General features: G+C 42.1%; 1 protein-coding gene across 1 annotated transcript; it reads left to right on the top strand.

The window, feature by feature from the left end:
• Positions 1 to 1,587: 1,587 nt before the first annotated feature.
• Positions 1,588 to 15,503, top strand: LOC310868286 (uncharacterized protein). The gene is made up of 4 exons (XM_083778649.1): positions 1,588 to 1,684; positions 9,649 to 9,716; positions 10,053 to 10,165; positions 11,297 to 15,503. Exons 3-4 carry the CDS (start codon positions 10,066 to 10,068, stop codon positions 14,953 to 14,955), a joined length of 3,759 nt encoding a protein of 1,252 aa, XP_083634775.1. The 5' UTR covers positions 1,588 to 1,684; positions 9,649 to 9,716; positions 10,053 to 10,065; the 3' UTR covers positions 14,956 to 15,503.
• Positions 15,504 to 20,432: the final 4,929 nt, after the last annotated feature.

Below are 20,432 nucleotides of genomic sequence, written 5' to 3'. Positions count from 1 at the left end.
AAATAGTTTCATTTTCCACAGTGTCTAAATGAATGTTATGCCTGACCCAGAGATTTAGTTGCGTCTGAATAACTTCCAAAAATATAGGCTAATAGTGTACTGAGCTGAACAATGACTGTTGACCTAATTAGCTCCCCTCGCAGCTTCACACACACACACACACACACACACACACACACACACACACACACACACACACACACACACACACACACACACACACACACACACACACACACACACATTTACAGTTGTGGGGGTTAGAGTGCTTTCTAGACCGATTCCGTACCGGTTTCATGGTCGCAGCCTACGTATTTCCTGTAGGCGGACTCGACGTAGCTGCGGGGGTAAAACCCTCACCAGGCGCACATCTTCCACTACAGTGAACGGCAGAGTGACTGATGTTAGTTTGCCTCAAACTTTACTCCTGTACCTGCTTTTTTACTAACACTAACATTACAAAGATGCCCAGAACATCGAGATGAACCTGTGTAGTTTATGGCTGCTCCAACAGTAGTGGCAACATAACAAATAAAATAAAACGGAATGTCTATATCCACCGCGATGGCTGAGACCAGAGCCATTGAGCAATGGTTGAGACAAAGCAGTGAAAGATACATAACGCCAGTCTTACCCAATACCAAATATTTCTGTTTTATTAACACAAGGCTGCTGTACTTTATACCTCATACTTTAAATGCTTAGTATGAGGTATAAAATACAGCAGCCTTGTGTTCATAAAACAGAAAGATTGGGTATTGGGTAAGACTGAAATTATGTATCTTGCAGGATTCTTAACTGCTTTGTCTCAACCATTACTCAATGGCTCTGGTCTCAGCCATCGCGGTGGATATTAGACATTCCGTTTTATTTTATTTGTTATGTTGCCACTACTGTTGGAGCAGCCATAAACTACACAGGTTCATCTCGATGTTCTGGGCATCTTTGTAATGTTAGTGTTAGTAAAAAAGCAGGTAAAGGAGTAAAGTTTGAGGCAAACTAACATCAGTCACTCTGCCGTTCACTGTAGTGGAAGATGTGCGCCTGGTGAGGGTTTTACCCCCGCAGCTACGTCGAGTCCGCCTACAGGAAATACGTAGGCTGCGACCATGAAACCGGTACGGAATCGGTCTATAGACAGCACCTGCTGGCCCTATGCTGGGTGTCTGCGGAGCGGAGCCGGGAGTTTGAGACGCATGTGTGCATGTGTGTGTGTGTCGGGAGGGAGGGGATCTCCCCATTGGTGGGACCGCGACAGGCTGGAGCCAGGGGGGGGTTTGCCTTTACTGCAAAGCCCCCCCCCCCAGCACTATAGTGAGGCAGTCACTGCCCTCCCCCACTTAACTTAACACCATGTCCCGTACTGGCCAGCAAGTTGACCCCCTGGTGTCACGCTCTGCGTCGCGCCTGCCCACTGCCATCCCCCGGGAGAGGAAGAGTGGTCTTCTGCCCTCCTATGGGACGAAAGCACCCAGCCTAGCCTCGCCTGCAGACTCCTCTCCGAGGTACATTTGAACAGTAGTGCGCGTGGCGTGCATGTCCGTTAGTCCGTCCGTCCGTCCGTCCCGTCCGTCCGTCCGTCCGTGTGCGTCTAGGGCAGCAGAGGTTTGGACGTTGTTGGAATTTAGGAGGCCGCGGGTGGAATATGGATTAGTGCCGACATGCCGTTAAGCATCATGAACTGGTAAATTATTGGATTTGTTTGATCTGTAGAAAATGTGCATTTTTGCACATTTTTGCTGTTTTATGTCCTGGATTGAATGTTGTTATTAATGTGGACTACAGATTTTGTATTTTGTACTATTATTGCGATTTTGTTTTGTTCAACTCAACAGTGGCCATTGTACTGTACTGTACGTGATATTGGCATGTTATTTTTGTCTTGGGTATTACTCGGTCTCAATCACTGTAAAACATTGGTTGTTTGTCATTAATTAATCACTCCAATGGCATAGTTAAGTCTACTTGAAGCATAATTAATCTACCATTCTTTAGGGCAATGAAAGCCCTATAACCACAGCAAAGGGTCGAGGCGGTTTTAGCGTTGTCCCTGCTGTGTGATACAGTATGTCTTGTTGCACGTTGACGCACGTTGACCAACGTTGGTAAATGGTAAATGGTGCATTTATATAGCGCCTTTATCCAAGGCGCTTTACAGAGATTGTGCATTACATTCACCCATTCACACATACATTCATACACCGATGGCAGCGGAAACCATGCAAGGCACCAACTAGCACATCGGGAGCAATTAGGGGTTCAGTGTCTTGCTCAAGGACACTTCGACAGTAACTCTGGGGGAGCCCGGGTTCGAACTGGCAACCTTACGGTTACCATCCAGGCACTCTACCCCTGAGCCACCGCCGCCCCGGTGTTGACCCTAGTGATTCAACGCATGGAATTCAATGGCCCAAACCACACCAAAGGGTCGAGACGGTTTTAGCGTTAACTCCTTGTAACCGCTTGGTGACCCCTTTGGTGTGGTCAGGGCTTTAGAATGCCATTTTAATGTGTGGTCTGTACAGTAGTACTCACTGTAGGCGTACAATGGTGACGCAAAGCGAAAAGAGCCGATCTACAAGCTCACAGCACGTCACGTTTTGAGCTTGATTTTATTTTGAAAAAAATCTTAAAGGGACACTTCACCCACTTTGCAAAAACATATATGTTAATGACGTTTAGAAGCTTTAGATCACTTTCCTGGGGGGTCTTTATGTGTGTAATATGTGGTTTTAGATATTTTAGATTGTAGCAGTGAGCCCAGTGTCTCTGATGTCATGGACACTGGGCTCACTTCCTTCCTGGACTACAATTCCCATAATTCTTTGGTGCACTGCTCCTCCTTGTGGATAGGGGGAGAGCTGTCTTACTGAGACAACATGTAGTCCAGGAAGGAAGTGAGCCCAGTGTCCATGACATCACAGACACTGGGCTCACTGCTACATTCTAAAATATCTAAAACCACATATTACACACACAAAGACCCCCAGGAAAGTGTTCTAAAGCTTCTAAACGTCATTAACATATATTCTTTTGCAAAAAGGGTGAAGTGTCCCTTTAATGACATGCCCAAAATATAGGGCCTCCAGAGTTGCAAGTGGTTAATCAACTGAATGTGTCACAAATACAGTATGCGTATACAGTAACAGCATCCATAAATTAACTGATGCATAATAACTCCATGCGTCTTCATTCGTGTGTATATCGGCTTTGGAAAGGCCATAGGCTGGATTTATCGCCCTGCTGGGATCAGTTAATACCTGCATGTTGTCACCAGAGTTGTTGTGAGTGGTCACCATTTCGGATCTGAGAGCCATTTGTTTCCGTCTGACCTCTCAGTGCTGCGACTGTTATTATCTTGCGCCAAACTGATATCACTCACATTTTACTAGGGCAGCTATTATGCCATCCAATATCGCTGGCATAACCCATTCTGACCTCAGATCAGATTCATACGAGGTTTCCACTGGACACACACTGGTCTGATTAACCCATTCTGACCTGAGATCAGATTCTAGAAATGTCAGTCGCTCTTCGATTTTTCAAAAATAGCAGACCTACAAGCTCGTATCGCGCCACTCGGTGGCACGATATGAGCTTGTAGGTCTGCTATTTTTCAATAGCTAAAGCATAACATGATGCCGACACCAAAATGGGTGCCCGTTCAGAATGGGATAATATGCACTGCAGTGTCACGGACCATTAGTCTTTTTTATTGCTGATGTATGTTGGATTCTATCGAGAGCGACGCGCTGCATCTTGCCCTCATATGTTCTTTTTCCCTCCACATGGAAAGATCTAAAAGGTCGTGGGTTTGGTTAAGCACTCCAGGCTGGGACTGTATACGCTTGCCTTCATGTTTCACTACATCATATAAGGCCTTGTGGTGGAACAAAATGTGCGCCACAGAACCCCCCTGTCAAAGGTTTGTTCTGACAGACACGTGTTGCTGTGGTGGAGTTTCAGTAGAACTGCGGCCTCCACAAACACGTTTCCTCTACCAGTAGCCTGTGTTTTATCTCTGTTGCCTCTGTCGCTTTTAACCCATTCTGACCTGAGATCAGATTCATACGAAGGTTTCCGCCGGACACACACTGGTCCTGATCAACCCATTCTGACCTGAGATCAGATTCTAAAAAAAATTCAGTCGTTCTTCGATTTTTCAAAAAATAGCAGACCTACAAGCTCGTATCGCGCCACTCGGTGGCGCGATATGAGCTTGTAGATCTGCTATTTTTCAATAGCTAAAGCATAACATGATGCTGACACCAAAATGGATGCCCGGTCAGAATGGGTTAAGAGCATCCCTCCTCCTTCCTTCCACCATTCCTTTCCTCCTTCCTTTTTGGCTTCCACGAGACTGCCACCACACGGACATGAAAGTAAAGGGACACGAGCTTTATTTAACACGGAGAGCACGGCGAGCCGTTTTTAGCCCAGACTGTTTTTGGCCCAAACGTTGGGAGAGAGCCACCTATATTGGAGTTGACGGAATGATGAGCTCCGTTAATCTTTGACTTAAACCCATCTCTGCGTGCAAAAAGACATTTAGGCTATTTGATGTAGCGCGAAACACACTCATGGCGCTGGAAGAGTCGCCATGAAGGGTGCTGGACAGGGAGAATTAACCCTCTAACACCCGCATTCATTTCTACTTGCAAAAAATAGATTTCAACCTTACTACTACTTTGTACTACTAGGACTAACACTAAAACATATGTTAAAAAAAATAAAATAAAAAAAGTTTGATGAAAAACTTATAATAATTATAGAATAATTATATAACAATATAATACATTAATAATTTACATTTGGGGGATATCTTTCACAATAATGAATAAAACATGTTATAGACATTCTAATGATCACAAAAAAACATATATTACAATTATTTTACATACTTTTATTAGGGTAAAGGTCAAAAGTCTTAGGTTAAAAAATTTTCAAAAGTCCAGACATTTTTAATTTGTGTGAATTTCAGCCTCTGTGGGGGGTATTTATATGCAAATATCATGACCAATGGCATTGAAATGGCATTGCAATGAACATCACTGATGACGTTTAGGTGGAAAAAGAACAGAAACAAATAATGATAATTTAGTAATTAATTTAAATAAAATTGTTGCTAAAAAGCAACACTGGGTCTTAGAGGGTTAAGGGACCTACGTAGTTTCCATGCCATCATTAACTCTGTGTGTCGCGTGTCATATAGTTTTCATTTCCTCCCAACGATATGAAAGGCTCTCCTGGTATATGAAGGGAAATGGCCCTGAACCTGTTTTCATGGAGCTCTGTCGCTGTCTGCGATCCCCAGCTCATTAGCATATAACATCACAGGCTCGGAGCATAATGAATATCTCTCTGAGGTCAACAGTGATTTGGCTCTTCTGTCCTCGCTGTTGGTTTTTAAAGTCTCATTTAGCCGCCCACGAATTGCAGCTTGACTGAGTCAAATTGTGAAAGTTGGGGCCGCTGACATTTTTTGAGAATTACCAATTTTCCTGAAAACGAAGAGCTTTAATATACCAGCGAGGGTTGAGACCCTGCAGCTCGCTTTATGATTCATCAGGTCTCTGCCGTTATCATACTGTACAAGCCACATGCAGCACTTAAAGGACAACTTTAGTTTGTTATTAGATAAAGTAAAAGATGAGCGTTAATCTTTTTTCATTTGCTGCTTTCTTTCGTTTTAGGGAATTTAGCTGTTTTTGACAGGGGGGCGGGGGCATTCGAGCATGGGTCTAAATATGTATTTGTAACACAATTTTATGGTGATTTATTTTTTTATGGTTTACTATAGTCCTAATAAACGTCAGGAAATTACATCTGGTTACAGAAGATCACAGGATCTACTGATTGTGAAGGTAGCCTACTGGGGGAAGGCTTATACTGTGTGTGTATAGGCTCAATATGTCAGTTTGTCACATTTTTTGTGGCCAGATGTAATTTCCTGGCGTTTATTAGGACTATAGTAAACCATAAAAAAATTAATCACCATAAAATTGTGTTAAAAAACACATATTTAGCCCCTTGCTCAAATGCCCCCGCCCCCCTGTCAAACACTGCTAAAATCCCTAAAACGGAAGAAAGCAGCGAATGAAAGAAATGAACACTCACCTTTTAGTTTCTCTAATAACGACCTAAAACATGAACCTTGGTTGAAAAAAACTAAAGTTGTCCTTTAAAGATAAGGTCAAATAAAACTCGAGACATGCAAGTGAAGATAGAAAAAGTTAAGTATTCTGAAAATACTGATGTAATAAAGTCACGTTACCTTATTTACAGTACCATGCTAGGAAGACGGGAGTATGAGAGGGAAGTGAAAATGTTGAAAAGTGAAGTGTGGTATTTACAGTAGTAGTAGTAGTAGTAGTACAAGTTAGGGCCGGGACTAATTGCGATTAATTACGATTAATTAACTACAGAAAAATGCAATGAAAAACGCATTTTAATCGCACTATTTTTTTCACCGCGGAACGTTGTCACTGGGCAGTTTTCAGACGGACCTGCGCACCAAGTGTCCGTGTCCTCTTCAGACAATAACACCACCAGACACCGCAGACAGTTCACCAGACTGGGGGAAGCCGCTGAGATCACTTTGCTTGTCCCCGTGGATTGGAAATAGGATTTAAAAGGCTATCCGATGGTAGCGTGGATTACAGCACAGTTGTGTGCAATTATTCAATAAATAATTATTACCCCTATTACTACAAAAACAATGTTTTATTGCTTAAACTTATGTATTCACTATTCATTGATTCACTAGTATACCAAAATCCATTTGAAAAAATTGCTTTCTCACTGTTCTCGGGTCAAATAATGATATGCGATTAAAATGCGATTAATCTAGATTAATTAATCGCAAAGCCTCTGATTAATTAGATTCATTTTTTTAATCGAGTCCCAGCTCTAAGTACAATATAAGGACAGTTTTAAAAATGTTGCATAATAACTACAGCCTGACTGATTAACACATTAGGTATAGTAAAGTTTGTAATGCAATCATAACATAGCTGGGCTATAAACACTCATATTTTTCATTCAAACTGGAAGCAATGTTTTCCATTATGTAGAACATAAACATAACTAGAAACAAAATTTCAAGAAATTTTACTGGGTGCCTGAAGCTCGCCAAGACTGTGCAGCATTTGAGCCACGGACCACCATTTGATGACATTTAGCCTCTCAGAAGGGTCCATATGGTTACATGTGAGCCAGGTCTCCCCATTGACTTTCAATTTATTTATTGCGCATTACGTTGCCACCAACATTCTAATGCTAACATGCTAACATGCTAATGCTAACATGCTAATGCTATCATGCTAATGCTATCATGCTAACATGCTAATGCTAACATGCTAACATGCTAATGCTAACATGCTAATGCTATCATGCTAACATGCTAATGCTAACATGCTAACATGATAATGCTAACATGATATCATGCTAACGCTAACATGCTAATGCTATCATGCTAACATGCTAATGTTAACATGCTAATGATATCATGCTAACATGCTAATGATATCATGCTAACATGCTAATGCTAACATGCTAACATGCTAATGCTAACATGATATCATGCTAACGCTAACATGCTAATGCTATCATGCTAATGCTATCATGCTAACATGCTAATGCTAACATGCTAATGCTAACATGATATCATGCTAACGCTAACATGCTAATGCTATCATGCTAACATGCTAATGCTAACATGCTAATGCTATCATGCTAACAAGCTAATGCTATCATGCTAACATGCTAATGCTAACATGCTAATGCTAACATGCTAATGATATCATGCTAACATGCTAATGCTAAGATGTCTGAGCTGTAAGGGTCCATTTGGTTTCGTTCAGGGGGGCGGCCCGGTTCCGGCGAGCCGCCCTGCTTCTGAAACGGTCGAGAAATGACAGTTACGTGTTTCCCCGATTTTCTCCATTGACTTTCAATGTGTGTGTGTGCGAGTGGTGGTCAACTTGGTCTAAGTGCATGGAGCAAGTTTCAAGACTGTAGCATGTTGCAAACAAAAGTTATAGCTGTGTAAAGGCCAGCCAATAGGAATACAGAGGGGCGGAGCTTAAGCAATTAAGCCATTACAGCTTGTTCCTCTTGATGGTCTATGTCCATGTACCAAAATTTGAGGCTGTAGCATGTTGTAAGCAATAGTTGGAGCTGTGTAAAGGCCAGCCAATAGGAAGACAGGGTTTGTGTGTGTGCGTGCGCGTGCGTGTGCGTGTGTGTGTGCGCTCAGGGGGGCAACCCGGTTCTGGCGAGCCACCCCGCGTCTGAAACGGTCGAGAAATGACAGAGTTACGTGTTTCCCCGATTTTCTCCATTGACTTTCAATGTGTGTGTGTGCGTGCACATGTGTGCATGTGCGTGCATGTGCGTTCGTGTGTGCGCGTGTTTGAGAGGTGGTCAACTTGACCTTGAATCATTAACAAAGTATCAATTTCACCTGGGCTAGGGCTAGTCTATGCAAATGCAAACACTATTGAAAGTTAAAACCACACTGATTCAGTGAGAGAACGTATGTCCGAACAAATTGCTCTATCGCAAAAAGTAAACGTCAAATGCGATTTTTGTTTTCGCCGTGAGTGACCCGAGACATTGAGGTACGCCGTGTGCGATCGTGGTATTGGTACGATAAAAAACGTGGTTATGAGAGCGAGTTAAGAAATTGTGTTTGTGATGAAAAAATTGCTGACTCATTCATGCATTTAACATGGAGTTGTATGACACATTATGATGGTACACCTGTCGCTTTCAGGGCTGTAGTTCACGTACCGTATGAATCTGGGCTGTGGTTGTGACATTGGGTGAAAGAGGACGAGTGTGGCTACAAAATTACCGAAACCCATGCGTGTAAAGTTAATATTTTGGCCGTGAGGACGATTTGTTCGGAGAATTTCGCTACAGTTTTCACATTGGCTTCTCCCTCTGACCCGCTCTCTCTCTGGCCGTGCGACACTGAGAGTCGAGATTTTTGCTCAGACCACACACACTTTGAACTGCGGTAGCAGGCAAACCATGCAACGCATTCGAATTCCGTCTGAACCACGACAAAGTCGATGGCCTCGTGTGCTGTTTGAGGTTTAAATCGTGTTTCTACGTAACAGTATGCCAGAGCAATGTGGCTCCAAAGTAACGTGTCGTTTTCTGTTTTTACCCGCGTCTCCCCATTGACTTTGCATGGGGCATTTTTCGCGTCGTTTATTGCGAATTACGTCGGCACGGTAACCCGAAACGGAAAGAAAAGCACAAGCACACCATTCCCGGCCGAGCCGCACGTTTCGATGTATATATTGTGGGGCTTTGGTAAACCGTGCGGCCGGCCATAGACGTCAAAGTTTCGTGTCTTGATTATTACGATTATTAAGTATGTGTTGCGGATTTCAACCTGTGTTTCTGCCATTGCATGGCAGGCACCCAGAATAATGTGCCTTTTGGCCTAATTCATTCATTGGCCAATATTGCATGCATGCATTCAAAGCTATACTGTATATTTGCAATGCAACCCGTTGTACTGTTAAATGTGTAATACTAATAACATGTTTAACGGTGAAGTCCTTTAATTAGTTTATACATGCAGAGCTTGCTTGGGAGTTTTGAATAGTCTTTTAATGTTATTTTCCCATACAGGTAAGCAGGTGCTGCATGGTGAAAACTTGATGATCCTGACTGTCACAGCAGATCCTGGTTTGCTAGAGGTATAGAAGACAAGTATTTACTCTATTTACAATTGTTTTACAAGGTATTTAAGCAAGTATAAGTCTGTCATGACTCATGTACACAACAAACTACACAAATTAAATGTAATGCCTTCCCATACATGCTCCTATTGTCACAATTAAAAGCGGCATTTGGCAAACACTCCCTTGTTGGTATAGCAACTTCAGAACAAGCTTCAACTCATGGAGAACTTAAATTACACAGAGTATTTAAGTAAGGCCCAGATTCAGAGTTCACAACATGTAGGCTATAGTGCGTATTATGTTTTACCAACAGGGTGAATGAACTAACACAGGTGTATTTATTTTCTCCAGGTCAGCGTGAGCAATGGACCCAGGGGACAATGCAATCATACCGCTGGCAGCTCTGGGACGACCCTTCAGTCTTGGCATGCTCTATGACTGTCGACGAGACTCGCTTGTCCCAGGTAACGCTTTAAATGTAGACTACTTTTACCATTTTTACATTAATATGTTGAATGGGTGCTCCCAGTGAGAATTCAAACCACAAAGCTTAACAGTAATAGTCATGTATTGACTTCACAAGATTGGGATAACAAGATTGGGATTGACACTAAAGTCTCAAAAGCACTTGCCCGTCAAGAAAATACACAACCTTACCCCTTATCCTAGCTCTGTTCCATAGCCTTCCGCTTCGCAGAAGGCTATGCGATTTACCGGTTTGAATCTCAAATCGAAATCAGAGCAGCCTCTCCTCTTTAGTGGAAATCTCACGAACGTTTGACCTACTCACCAATACAAACACGGGTTGTGTCAATAGAAAGCCTACTTTCCTTAGTGGACGCACTCTGAGCCCCCCACCACACGTATAAACGGTACTTTTTGGCCAAAAGGGGATTTTGTTTCCACCGGGAAAAAAAAGAAATTAGTTACTCCGCTGCGCTCTCTACTGATATTGCCCAGAGAACTGCCTCAGAGAATATTTTTCCTCCGGTGGAAAAAAATCCCTTTCTGGCCAAAAAGTACCGTTTATACGTGTGGTGGGGGGCTCAGAGTGCGTCCACTAAGAAAAGTAGGCTTTCTATTGACACAACCCGTGTTTGTATTGGTGAGTAGGTCAAACGTTCGTGAGATTTCCACTAAAGAGGAGAGGCTGGTCTGATTTCGATTTGAGATTCAAACCGGTAAATCGCATAGCCTTCTGCGAAGCGGAAGGCTATGGAACAGAGCTACCCTTATCCCTAAACCTTTTTGCCATTTTTTACTATTTTAAAACATTTAAAACTATATAGACGTTGTTAGCTTGTATAGGCTATATTTAAAATGTTTTAAAATAGTAAAAAATGGCAAAAAGGTTTAGGGATAAGGGGTAAGGGGCGTGAACTTTTACTAAAATAAGTTTGTACTAATTACTACTGGAATTATACGGTAGCTACAATTCAATATTATATGGCAGCCATCCCAGGATCAGTGAGAAACCATCAACACGTTTTCATTATATTATTGATGAATTCCAAGGCTGTGTACCAAGTTTAATGTCTTCATCAAACATCAATATTAGTGACAGGCACATAACTGAGCTACTTTATCAATTTCAGGCTTTACACTGTGGAATAATGAAGATCTGGGAAAGGATATCAGAAAAAGACCCCAGCGCAACACTGAATTTGAGATTGTTGCATCTGAATCGATTAAGGACAAATTTTCATCACTAAATGTTGAAGCGTCCTTGAAAGCAAGTTTCTTGGGTGGACTGGTAGAGGTTGAGGGCTCTGCCAAATATCTCAATGATTGTAAGAGTACACAAAATCAGGCGAGAGTAACATTCAAATACAAAGCTACCACAATGTTTGAAGAATTGTCAATGAATCATCTTGCAAGAGGCAATGTGCACCATCCATATGTTTTTGACTCAGGCATAGCAACACATGTTGTAACTGGTATCCTTTATGGGGCACAAGCCTTCTTTGTATTTGACCGTGAAGTGTCCGATAATGAGAATCATGAAGAAATTGAAGGCCACTTGAAGGCAGCAATCAATAAGATCCCCTGCTTATCAATAGAAGGTGAAGCTTCTCTACAAATGAACAACACAGACATCGCAAAGGTTGATAAGTTCTCCTGTAAGTTCCATGGGGACTTTACTCTTAACACCACCCCAGTGTCTTTTAAAGATGCAGTACAAGTCTACCAAAGTCTTCCACAATTGTTGGGAACAGATGGAGAGAATGCTGTACCAGTGAAGGTCTGGCTAATGCCTTTGAAGGTTTTAGATTCGAATGCTGCTCAGCTGGTCCGTGAGATTAGCATTGGATTAGTGAACGAAGTTCAAAGTGTCCTGGAGTACATCGCTGAACTGGAACTGAGGTGCAACGATGCACTGAAGAGCACTGTCGCAAAACAGTTCCCACAGATTAGCAAGAAGCTGAGGGCTTTTAAAGATCTGTGTAATGAGTTCAAGCTAGACTTTCAGAAGACCTTGGCAAGGAAACTCCCTTTACTCAGAGGAGGTGGGGAAGAGGAAAGTGTGCTTGCAGAGATCCTGAAAAGAAGACACTCATCTCCTTTCAACAACAAAGACCTGAGTGAGTGGATGCGCTGCAAAGAGAGAGAAATAAACATCATATGCTCCCTCACTAACATGATGAAACACACAGAGGTTGTCTCAAGTCAGGATGAAATTGACAAAATAATCCTAAATACCGAAACCAAGCAAGCGGTATGCTTTGCTTTCACCTCACTGCAAACGGCTGAACCATATCTGTCAGCTTTATCAAGCTATCTAAGAGAAGCACCCAAACAAGTGAAAACCGATGATACTGCACTGCATCCCCGAGATGTAGAAGACGAACAATGGTACTTCTCAAAAGAGCTATATGAGGAAGTGAGGCAGAAAGCTAAGCTTTTCATTGATTTTGCGGATGCCAACAAGGACAGGAAGAATATACAGTTCCTTGTGACAGCTACAGCAAATGAGAGTCAAAAGGGTGCATGTGTCTACCTGTATGAGGATGGATTTCTGGCCAATGAGAACTTCGAGCCACCTTCGAAGCCTGACACAGCTGTAGCGAGTGACATAAACCACAACAACGTCACACTCAAGGTGTACGCACCGAGATTTGGAGCAGAGGACACCAGCCACTACTGTATTGAGTACCGTGGCACTGGACAAGATATCTGGCAACAGCAGACTGCAGCCAAAGCTGATGAAGTCACAGTGTCAAATTTGACTCCTAACACGGAGTACATGTTCAGATACCGAGCAGTGGGTCCAGTTGGCAGAGGGCCAGCCAGTGAAGTCAGTGGCTCCATGAACACTTTACCCACAAGTCCACCTGGAAAACTTCAAGTTGAAGCATTCTCAGATCAACTCTCAGTGAAATGGGAGAGACCGACGGAGCGCGGAGACGGGGTGAACGTGGAGAGCTACAGTGTGGAGTACTCACAAGTATCCACTGGAATGAAACATGATCAACTGCATTGGAACAAAGTGGCATCAAATGCTGAAAATGCCATCATTACCCGGCTAGAAGCGCTGACAGATTATGTAGTCAGAGTCAGATGTGACTGTGGCGTAGCTGGCAGAAGCAAGGAAAGCATTCCGGTCACTGTCCAGACAACAAAAGCTGCAACTGTATCTCTGTCTGAATTTGCCAGACGTAATAGCGAACTCATCAATCCGGGGCCACCCAAAGTTTACAAGCTACCTCTGAAAATGAATGAAACGCACATTGATGGATGCAGGAGCTACAGTGTTGGCGAGGAAAGCACAAGGCGAAACCGCACGATCATGGTGCTTGGAGCAACTGGGGCAGGGAAGACCACCCTCATCAATGGGATGGTCAACTACATCCTCGGCATAAACTGGAATGATGATTACCGATTTAAATTGATCGACGAGGGACCAGGCAACCAAGCTGAAAGCCAAACATCTCAGGTCACTGCATACAAACTTAACCACCAAGAGGGTTTTAGAGTCCCTTATACGCTCACCATCGTTGACACACCAGGCTTTGGTGATACTCAAGGAATAAAAAGAGACAGGGAAATCATAGAGAAGATCCGGAACCTTTTCGGTTGCGACGTTGGTGTCACTGAGATTGACATAGTGTGTTTCGTTACCCAGGCCTCTCTTGTAAGACTGACACACACACAGAAGTACGTGTTTGACTCCGTGCTGTCCATTTTTGGTAAAGACATTGCAAAGCACATTCGGATGCTGGTGACGTTTGCAGACGGCCAGCAGCCCCCAGTTCTGGAGGCGATAAACGCGTCCAATGTCCCATGTCCCAAAACAGATGCAGGGTTGCCCATTCACTTCAAATTCAACTCCTCTGCTCTGTTTGCAGACAATGGTTCCCCCGGGAAAAGTGAAGATGAAGACTCTGACGATGAAAACTTTGAAGAAATGTTTTGGAACATGGGCATTAGGAGCTTGAAACGTTTCTTTGCCGCTTTAGACAAAATGGAAACCAACAGTTTGCAGCTAACAAAGGAGGTTCTTAAAGAACGCAAAAGGCTTGAGACAGCCATCAATGGCATACAGCCAAAGGTTAAAGCTGGGATAGTGAAACTTGAACAAATCAGGACGACGAAGCGAACGATTGAAGAACATGAAGCCACCATCTCCATAAATGCAAAGTTTGAGATTGAAGAAACATCCTCAAATTATGAGAAAGTCGCCAAATGTGAGAGGGGCACCAACTGCAGACAATGCCGAAGGACTTGTCACTACGGCTGTGGAATACCAAGCTACCGACCAATGACACTCTGTGCCGCCATGGACGACAATGGAAGGTGTACTGTATGTGAATGTGAGTCGAATTCCCATGATAACGAGCATTTCAGATGGGAGTATGTTTCGATGACAAAGAAGGTCACAGTCTTCCAAATGATGGAAAAGTACCAGAAAGCCACGGAAGCAAAGATGTCCGTACAAGATGTGATCAAAAAGCTAGAGGAAGAGATTAAAGTGCTCCAGGACCTGATGGTGTCCCTCGTGCAGGAGGCAGCTGCATGTTTGGCCAGACTGAGTGAGATCGCTTTGAGGCCCAATCCACTTTCTGCCCCTGAATACATAGACCTGCTCATCGAGGGGGAGAGGTCTGAAGCCAAGGAGGGCTACATGACCCGAATTCAGTCTTTGGGGGAAATGAAAGATCAGGCGACGATCATAGCCAAGGTCAAGAATCAGGAAAAACTCACAGAGATGGAGTCGGAAGTGTACACAGAAACACAGAAGAGACAAAAGAAGTAGGGTTTTAGAGATGTGGGGAAGGCGGTTTTAGCTGCGGTTGCCATGGGTGGATTTGGACACAGAAACACAGAAGAGACAAAATAAGTCGGGCATTAAATTCACTCCTCGACTACCAGTAATACGACAATATGAAACCCAAAGGTCTCCATTTTGGGCATGTCAAAATAGGCAAAACATTTGGGAGAAGCAACAGATCTACAAGCTTAGAACGTGGTGATGCATTGTGATTTAATTTGATGTAGACATACTGTACGTATAGATTATATTGCTATATTCATATTGTGATGATTTATTTTTCTCTCCTCAAACACAGTTTTCTTTGGTGGACTGTAGGCCTATGCATTAATCAAACAAATGATGTTTGCCTGAATTACTATTACTATTACTACTACTATTACTATTACTATAGTCCCATTTGTTAAAACGTGAGTGTACTATAGGCCTACTGTCTTTCTAATGAAATACGTTGTAAATTGTCATGACTTTCATCAAGATGTCCTGCTGTGGTACTAGTGGAAAGAATGGAAAACACTATACACATTATAATTGTAAATGTGATCCATTCTTTAAGATAGATACTTGCAAAGTGGGCAAATTAACATCTTATGTATAGTGTTCAACTTCAGTGAGACATATATATGTACATGTATATGGAATGATGTTTGTTGTTAAACGAGATTTGGGTTTGATACATTTTTTGTTTATTTTTTTTGTGTTTCTTCGGTGCCGGTGACGAGGGGGAGTTTGCTCCCCATCCGTCCGCGCTGGCAGTGATGCTATGGGCAGTACGGTCTTCAGCTGGAGGTGGTGGTGAGTACGGTGTGCGCGTGCACGAGGCAGAGAAGGTTATAGTTATAGGGCCAGGGTGGTTTAGAGCAGTGGTTCCCAAACTTTTTCACGTCAAGGACCCCCACAATTGACATTAATTAGCCCGTGGAGGCGCACACCCCCATTTGAAAATATACGCCAAGGACCCCCATAAGAGAATTTACAGCTCCAGCAGTGAGTTTGACATGCATTAGTCTACGGACCCCCCCATTTAATGGCATTTATATCTCTTGGACCCCACTTTGGGAACCACTGGTTTAGAGACCATCATCAGAGCTATACGGTACGTGAACCCCCTGAGCTAGGACGAAGAAGAAGCGCTTAACGCTGTTTGTTGTTTTGATGTATTTTTCTTTTTATTGAACATCTTTTTCGTTTGTTGTTTTTGGTTTGTTGTTTTGTGGTGCGTCGGACGCCGGGACGCCACTGGGCATCACGTGCCCGGTTGGCGGAGCTGCGTGTGGGCGCACTGAAGACTAGCGTTGAGTTGTTAGTCAGTCACAGACTCTCTCAGAGTACAACTTGAGATAATTAGAAACGGGGTGGCTCTCTTTGAAAACACTATAGATACTTCTCTGTGTTGTGCACGTACGTGTGCACGTGCTCACTACTACCGAGCTGGCTGCATGGGGAGATAATTAACATTTCTGATCGTAATTTGCATTTGCTATATTGATAGTTCCCACTGAAGATGTAATTAATTAGGTTTGATTGACAATGCTTTGAAAATGGGGGCAGCCAGTATTTGAAAAGGCCTCTTTGGTTAGGCCACTTGTGCTGCCTCCCGATCTCTCTCTCTCTCTCTCTCTCTCTCTCTCTCTCTCTCTCAGGCAGAATGCTGGCCGTGTCTGATCAAGCTGATTGGTCGAGGAGGGGGCTGGTTTCAATGTGTGCTCTCTCTCTCTCTCTCTCTGCCTGTTCTCTGTCCATTTTACAATTACAAAGTCGCTTAATTTCTGCCTTACTTTAAGAGTATGCCTACATTGAAAAATTGAAATTTCTATGTAATGTAATTGTTTTCCTAATAAATAATTTTGTCATTATTGTACATCATTTTGTTGCAACCCATTTTTACATTGCCAGATAAGATGAATGTAGCCTAACCCATTAGTGACCATTAATCAAGCATTGTATTGCTTTGCTGTTTCTAGAAAAGAAAAAAAAAACTATTTGGATTAGAAGTTATACCTAATGTAGTTCAGTGGAAGCAAAGCCACCTGCCATGCACCTGTGTACCCACTGGCCACTAATCCTCCATATCTTAATCTGATCCAGTTTTTCAAGCAGAGAGAGAGAAACACTGCACCCTACTGGTGGGCCTGGGAATATCCGCAGGTGTGGTTTTCCCTCCTGGAATTAAAACACAGACAGACAGTTAAAACAGATGCTATGATGACATGGTATTGCATACTGTGGGGGTATGCATTCCTGATTTGTATTGTTCCCAACTTGCATCGTTCCCAAGTAGGCCGGTGCCTGATGGGCACTGGTCTTAGTAAACCTTATATATACCTATATATACTACACAATATCCAATCTGAGAAACCATCGTTAAAAAAAGTCCTTTGTTTGACTAGTCAACAGTCTGTCCCTGACTAAAACATCAGTTGAATGTATACTTGGTATAATATTGGCCTATAAATGCACATTTCAAATGTACAGCTATAATGCCAGTGGCCTGGAAGCCAACTTTGTAGGCCTACTGTTTAATAGTATAAAATATTGATGATGGAAGTGTTAATGAATTTACGGAGTGGTCAAGCAGTAGCAAGGTAATGCTACTCCTGATGTCATAGCCTTCACATGTTACAGTAGGCAAGGGCATCCAATTACAAACACAACCGTAAGTTAAAGGGATTGTGACATTTAAAACACATTTTTGTAGATTTTTTGGCTTTTTTGGCTTTTCTTGACATCAATTTCACCAAAAAAAAAACGAAGTTTGAACATTCAGTGTATTCTCTGCTGTCTGGACTTTTGTGAATTATTATGCAAAAATGTCTCATCTGGTTGGACGGCAGAGATATACGTAGATCTCCGCTAAACCTCCGCCCCCTCCCCTCTGCTCCCTGCCTAGTGCCTACCCTCTCTTCTCCGCTTCCTCATTGTGATCGCGACTTTGTTTCTTTGTAATACTTACTAATAATGGCTTCTAGAGAAAAATCAATCTGCTCTGTTGTTGGCTGTGTCAATCAACACAAGTCCTTACACTGGATACCAACTGGCCTAGATGACTCTTTTATTTTTGACGACGTTCCTACCACGTTGTCAAAGAAGCGCATCTTGGGTTGACAGGAAAGGGGGAATTACCGACATCTACAGGCTAAAATAATGTGTTTTTCCATGGCTTCTCAGGATGAACTTTACACATGCACAAAAACTCGTGTCAAGAAATACTGGAGTGGAGTTGAGTGTTCAAACGTTTTAGACACGTTTGAAGGACCATGGCCAAGACTTTTAATGTTGTTAAAATTATGTTATAAATCATGTCATAATACCTTTAAAATATGGAGACAGCAACGATTTACTAAGAAACAAACCAGTGATGGGAGATCAATCGGTGAACACATCGGTATCGGCCGATTCTAGTTATTTTCTGAATAATCCGATTAATCAATCGAACCGATTAATACACATATGTCCGATTGTCTTTACAGATAAACAATGTATCACAATATTAAAAATAAGGTATTAAAGTTTAATCTGACTTGCCTAAGCCTGCAGTGCAGATACCTTGTTACATACTGTACATGTGTTTTTCAGAATGGACAAAATTATTATAATTGTTTAACACATAATGATAGGGTTATCGACATCGGTAATATCGGTTATCGGCCATAACAGCAATTCATTTTGTCTGATATCAATATGATATTGGTCATAATGTCTCTAAAACAAACGTTGAAATGTAATCTGAGACGCAGAACTAGCAGCAGATAAACTAAATGTAATGTGAGAAGCAGAACTAGCAGCAGATAAACTAAATGTAATGTGAGAAGCAGAACTAGCAGCAGATAAACTAAGCGAAAAAAAAGCAGCCAGTATAAGTATCCCAGGGTGATCTATCTAGTTATAAAACAATGCATCTATCTAGTTATAAAACAATGCATCTATCTAGTTATAAAACAATGCATCTATCTAGTTATAAAACAATGCATCTATCTAGTTATAAAATCATGAAACCGTTGCATTGTAAGATATATATATGGGGTTCATAGCCGAGGCTAATGGTTAGGCCTTTCTATACAAATATCTAACTATACTAAAAACAATCGTTTACAAAAAATAAACTAATCTAACATGCAAAAGCATTAACATTCCCAAAATACAGTCGACAATCGACATTTTTAAATGTTACCTCTGGCCAACACATTTAAAATCTATTTGCTAAAGGAGAATTTAATAAAACTGTCAAAACTAAGCATATTGTATTTTATTTTTTAAGGATTATGCAATGGCATACCATTTCATAGGTTGATATTTTGTCCATTATTTATCTTCAGATATTGTTTATAAATTAGTTACTGATTGGTTTGGTGATTGACTGGCTCCAGAAACTGGAAGTAATACAATAAGAGATATGGGAAAATATTATGGCATGCATAAACAACAGTTTGTCTGTGTGCAATGTAAGGCTGTACCCTAGCCCTTATTTTAGGACTCGAACTTCGGCAGGAATTTCCGAGTGAACATTCGGACCATTTGTTTTTAATTAATTAAAAAATAACCGTCTCGAACAGAGCGCACAGCGCGTCTCCCCCGCTCTTCTCTCGTCTCTCACAACACACACACACACACACACACACCACGAAAACAGCTGATCTGCGCGTTGCTCGTTAGCTGTTCCTCGTTAATTTGTTCCACCTGTGTATGAATGCGGCTTCAGAAGAAGTGGGCACAGGGAAAAAGCAGATCCTCCGTGACCGTTTTGCTTAACAATGATCAGAGTTCACTCATTTTGTGATGCTATCATGCTAGAGAGCATATGCTAATATATTATGGCTGCTACTGGTAAGAACAGTTCCCCCTATCAGCGATCAAGCTGGCGTGTGTTTGTGAGAGAGAGAGAGAGAGAGAGAGAGAGAGAGAGAGAGAGAGAGAGAGACGCAAGTCTCCAATCACCAAATGAATGTGCACAGCAGAACAAGGAGAGATTTCTTTAAAAAATCATAACTTCTGACAGGAATGCACTAGAAACTTACTTTATTTTACACGTTCATATCGCATTCTCGCGAAGATATATTTTCAAGTTAATAAAAAAGGAAAAAAATAAAAAATAAATTAATAAAAATGATATTTAAAAAACGAATGGTTCAAGCCCATTAATTAAGATTCGAGTGCCAACCCTAACGAGCGAACATTCGAACCTTGAATGTTTGGGGACAGCCTTGGCCAGACCATATATACCATTGCACTGCAATCGTATATATGGTCTGGCCAATCTAAAGCAGTTCAGTCTTGCTCAACTTTTCATACGAGGTTTCCGCCGGACACACACTGGTCTGATGAACCCATTCTGACCTGAGATCAGATTCTAAAAATGTCAGTCGTTCTTCGATTTTTCAAAAAATAGCAGACCTACAAGCTCGTATCGCGCCACTCGGTGGCGCGATATGAGCTTGTAGATCTGCTATTTTTAAATAGCTAAA

Source organism: Protomyctophum parallelum (genome assembly GCF_964188405.1).
Source record: "Protomyctophum parallelum genome assembly, chromosome: 12".
Taxonomy (NCBI): Eukaryota; Metazoa; Chordata; class Actinopteri; order Myctophiformes; family Myctophidae; genus Protomyctophum; species Protomyctophum parallelum.
The sequence above is the reverse complement of the archived record's forward strand: the minus strand, read 5'-3'. Positions and strand labels throughout refer to the sequence as shown.

Coding starts and splice junctions, on each gene's coding strand:
- LOC310868286 (XM_083778649.1), top strand. CDS start 10,066: ATGGACCCAGGGGACAATGCAATCATACCGCTGGCAGCTCTGGGACGA. Junction 10,166..11,296: donor ACGAGACTCGCTTGTCCCAG/GTAACGCTTTAA, acceptor TATCAATTTCAG/GCTTTACACTGTGGAATAAT.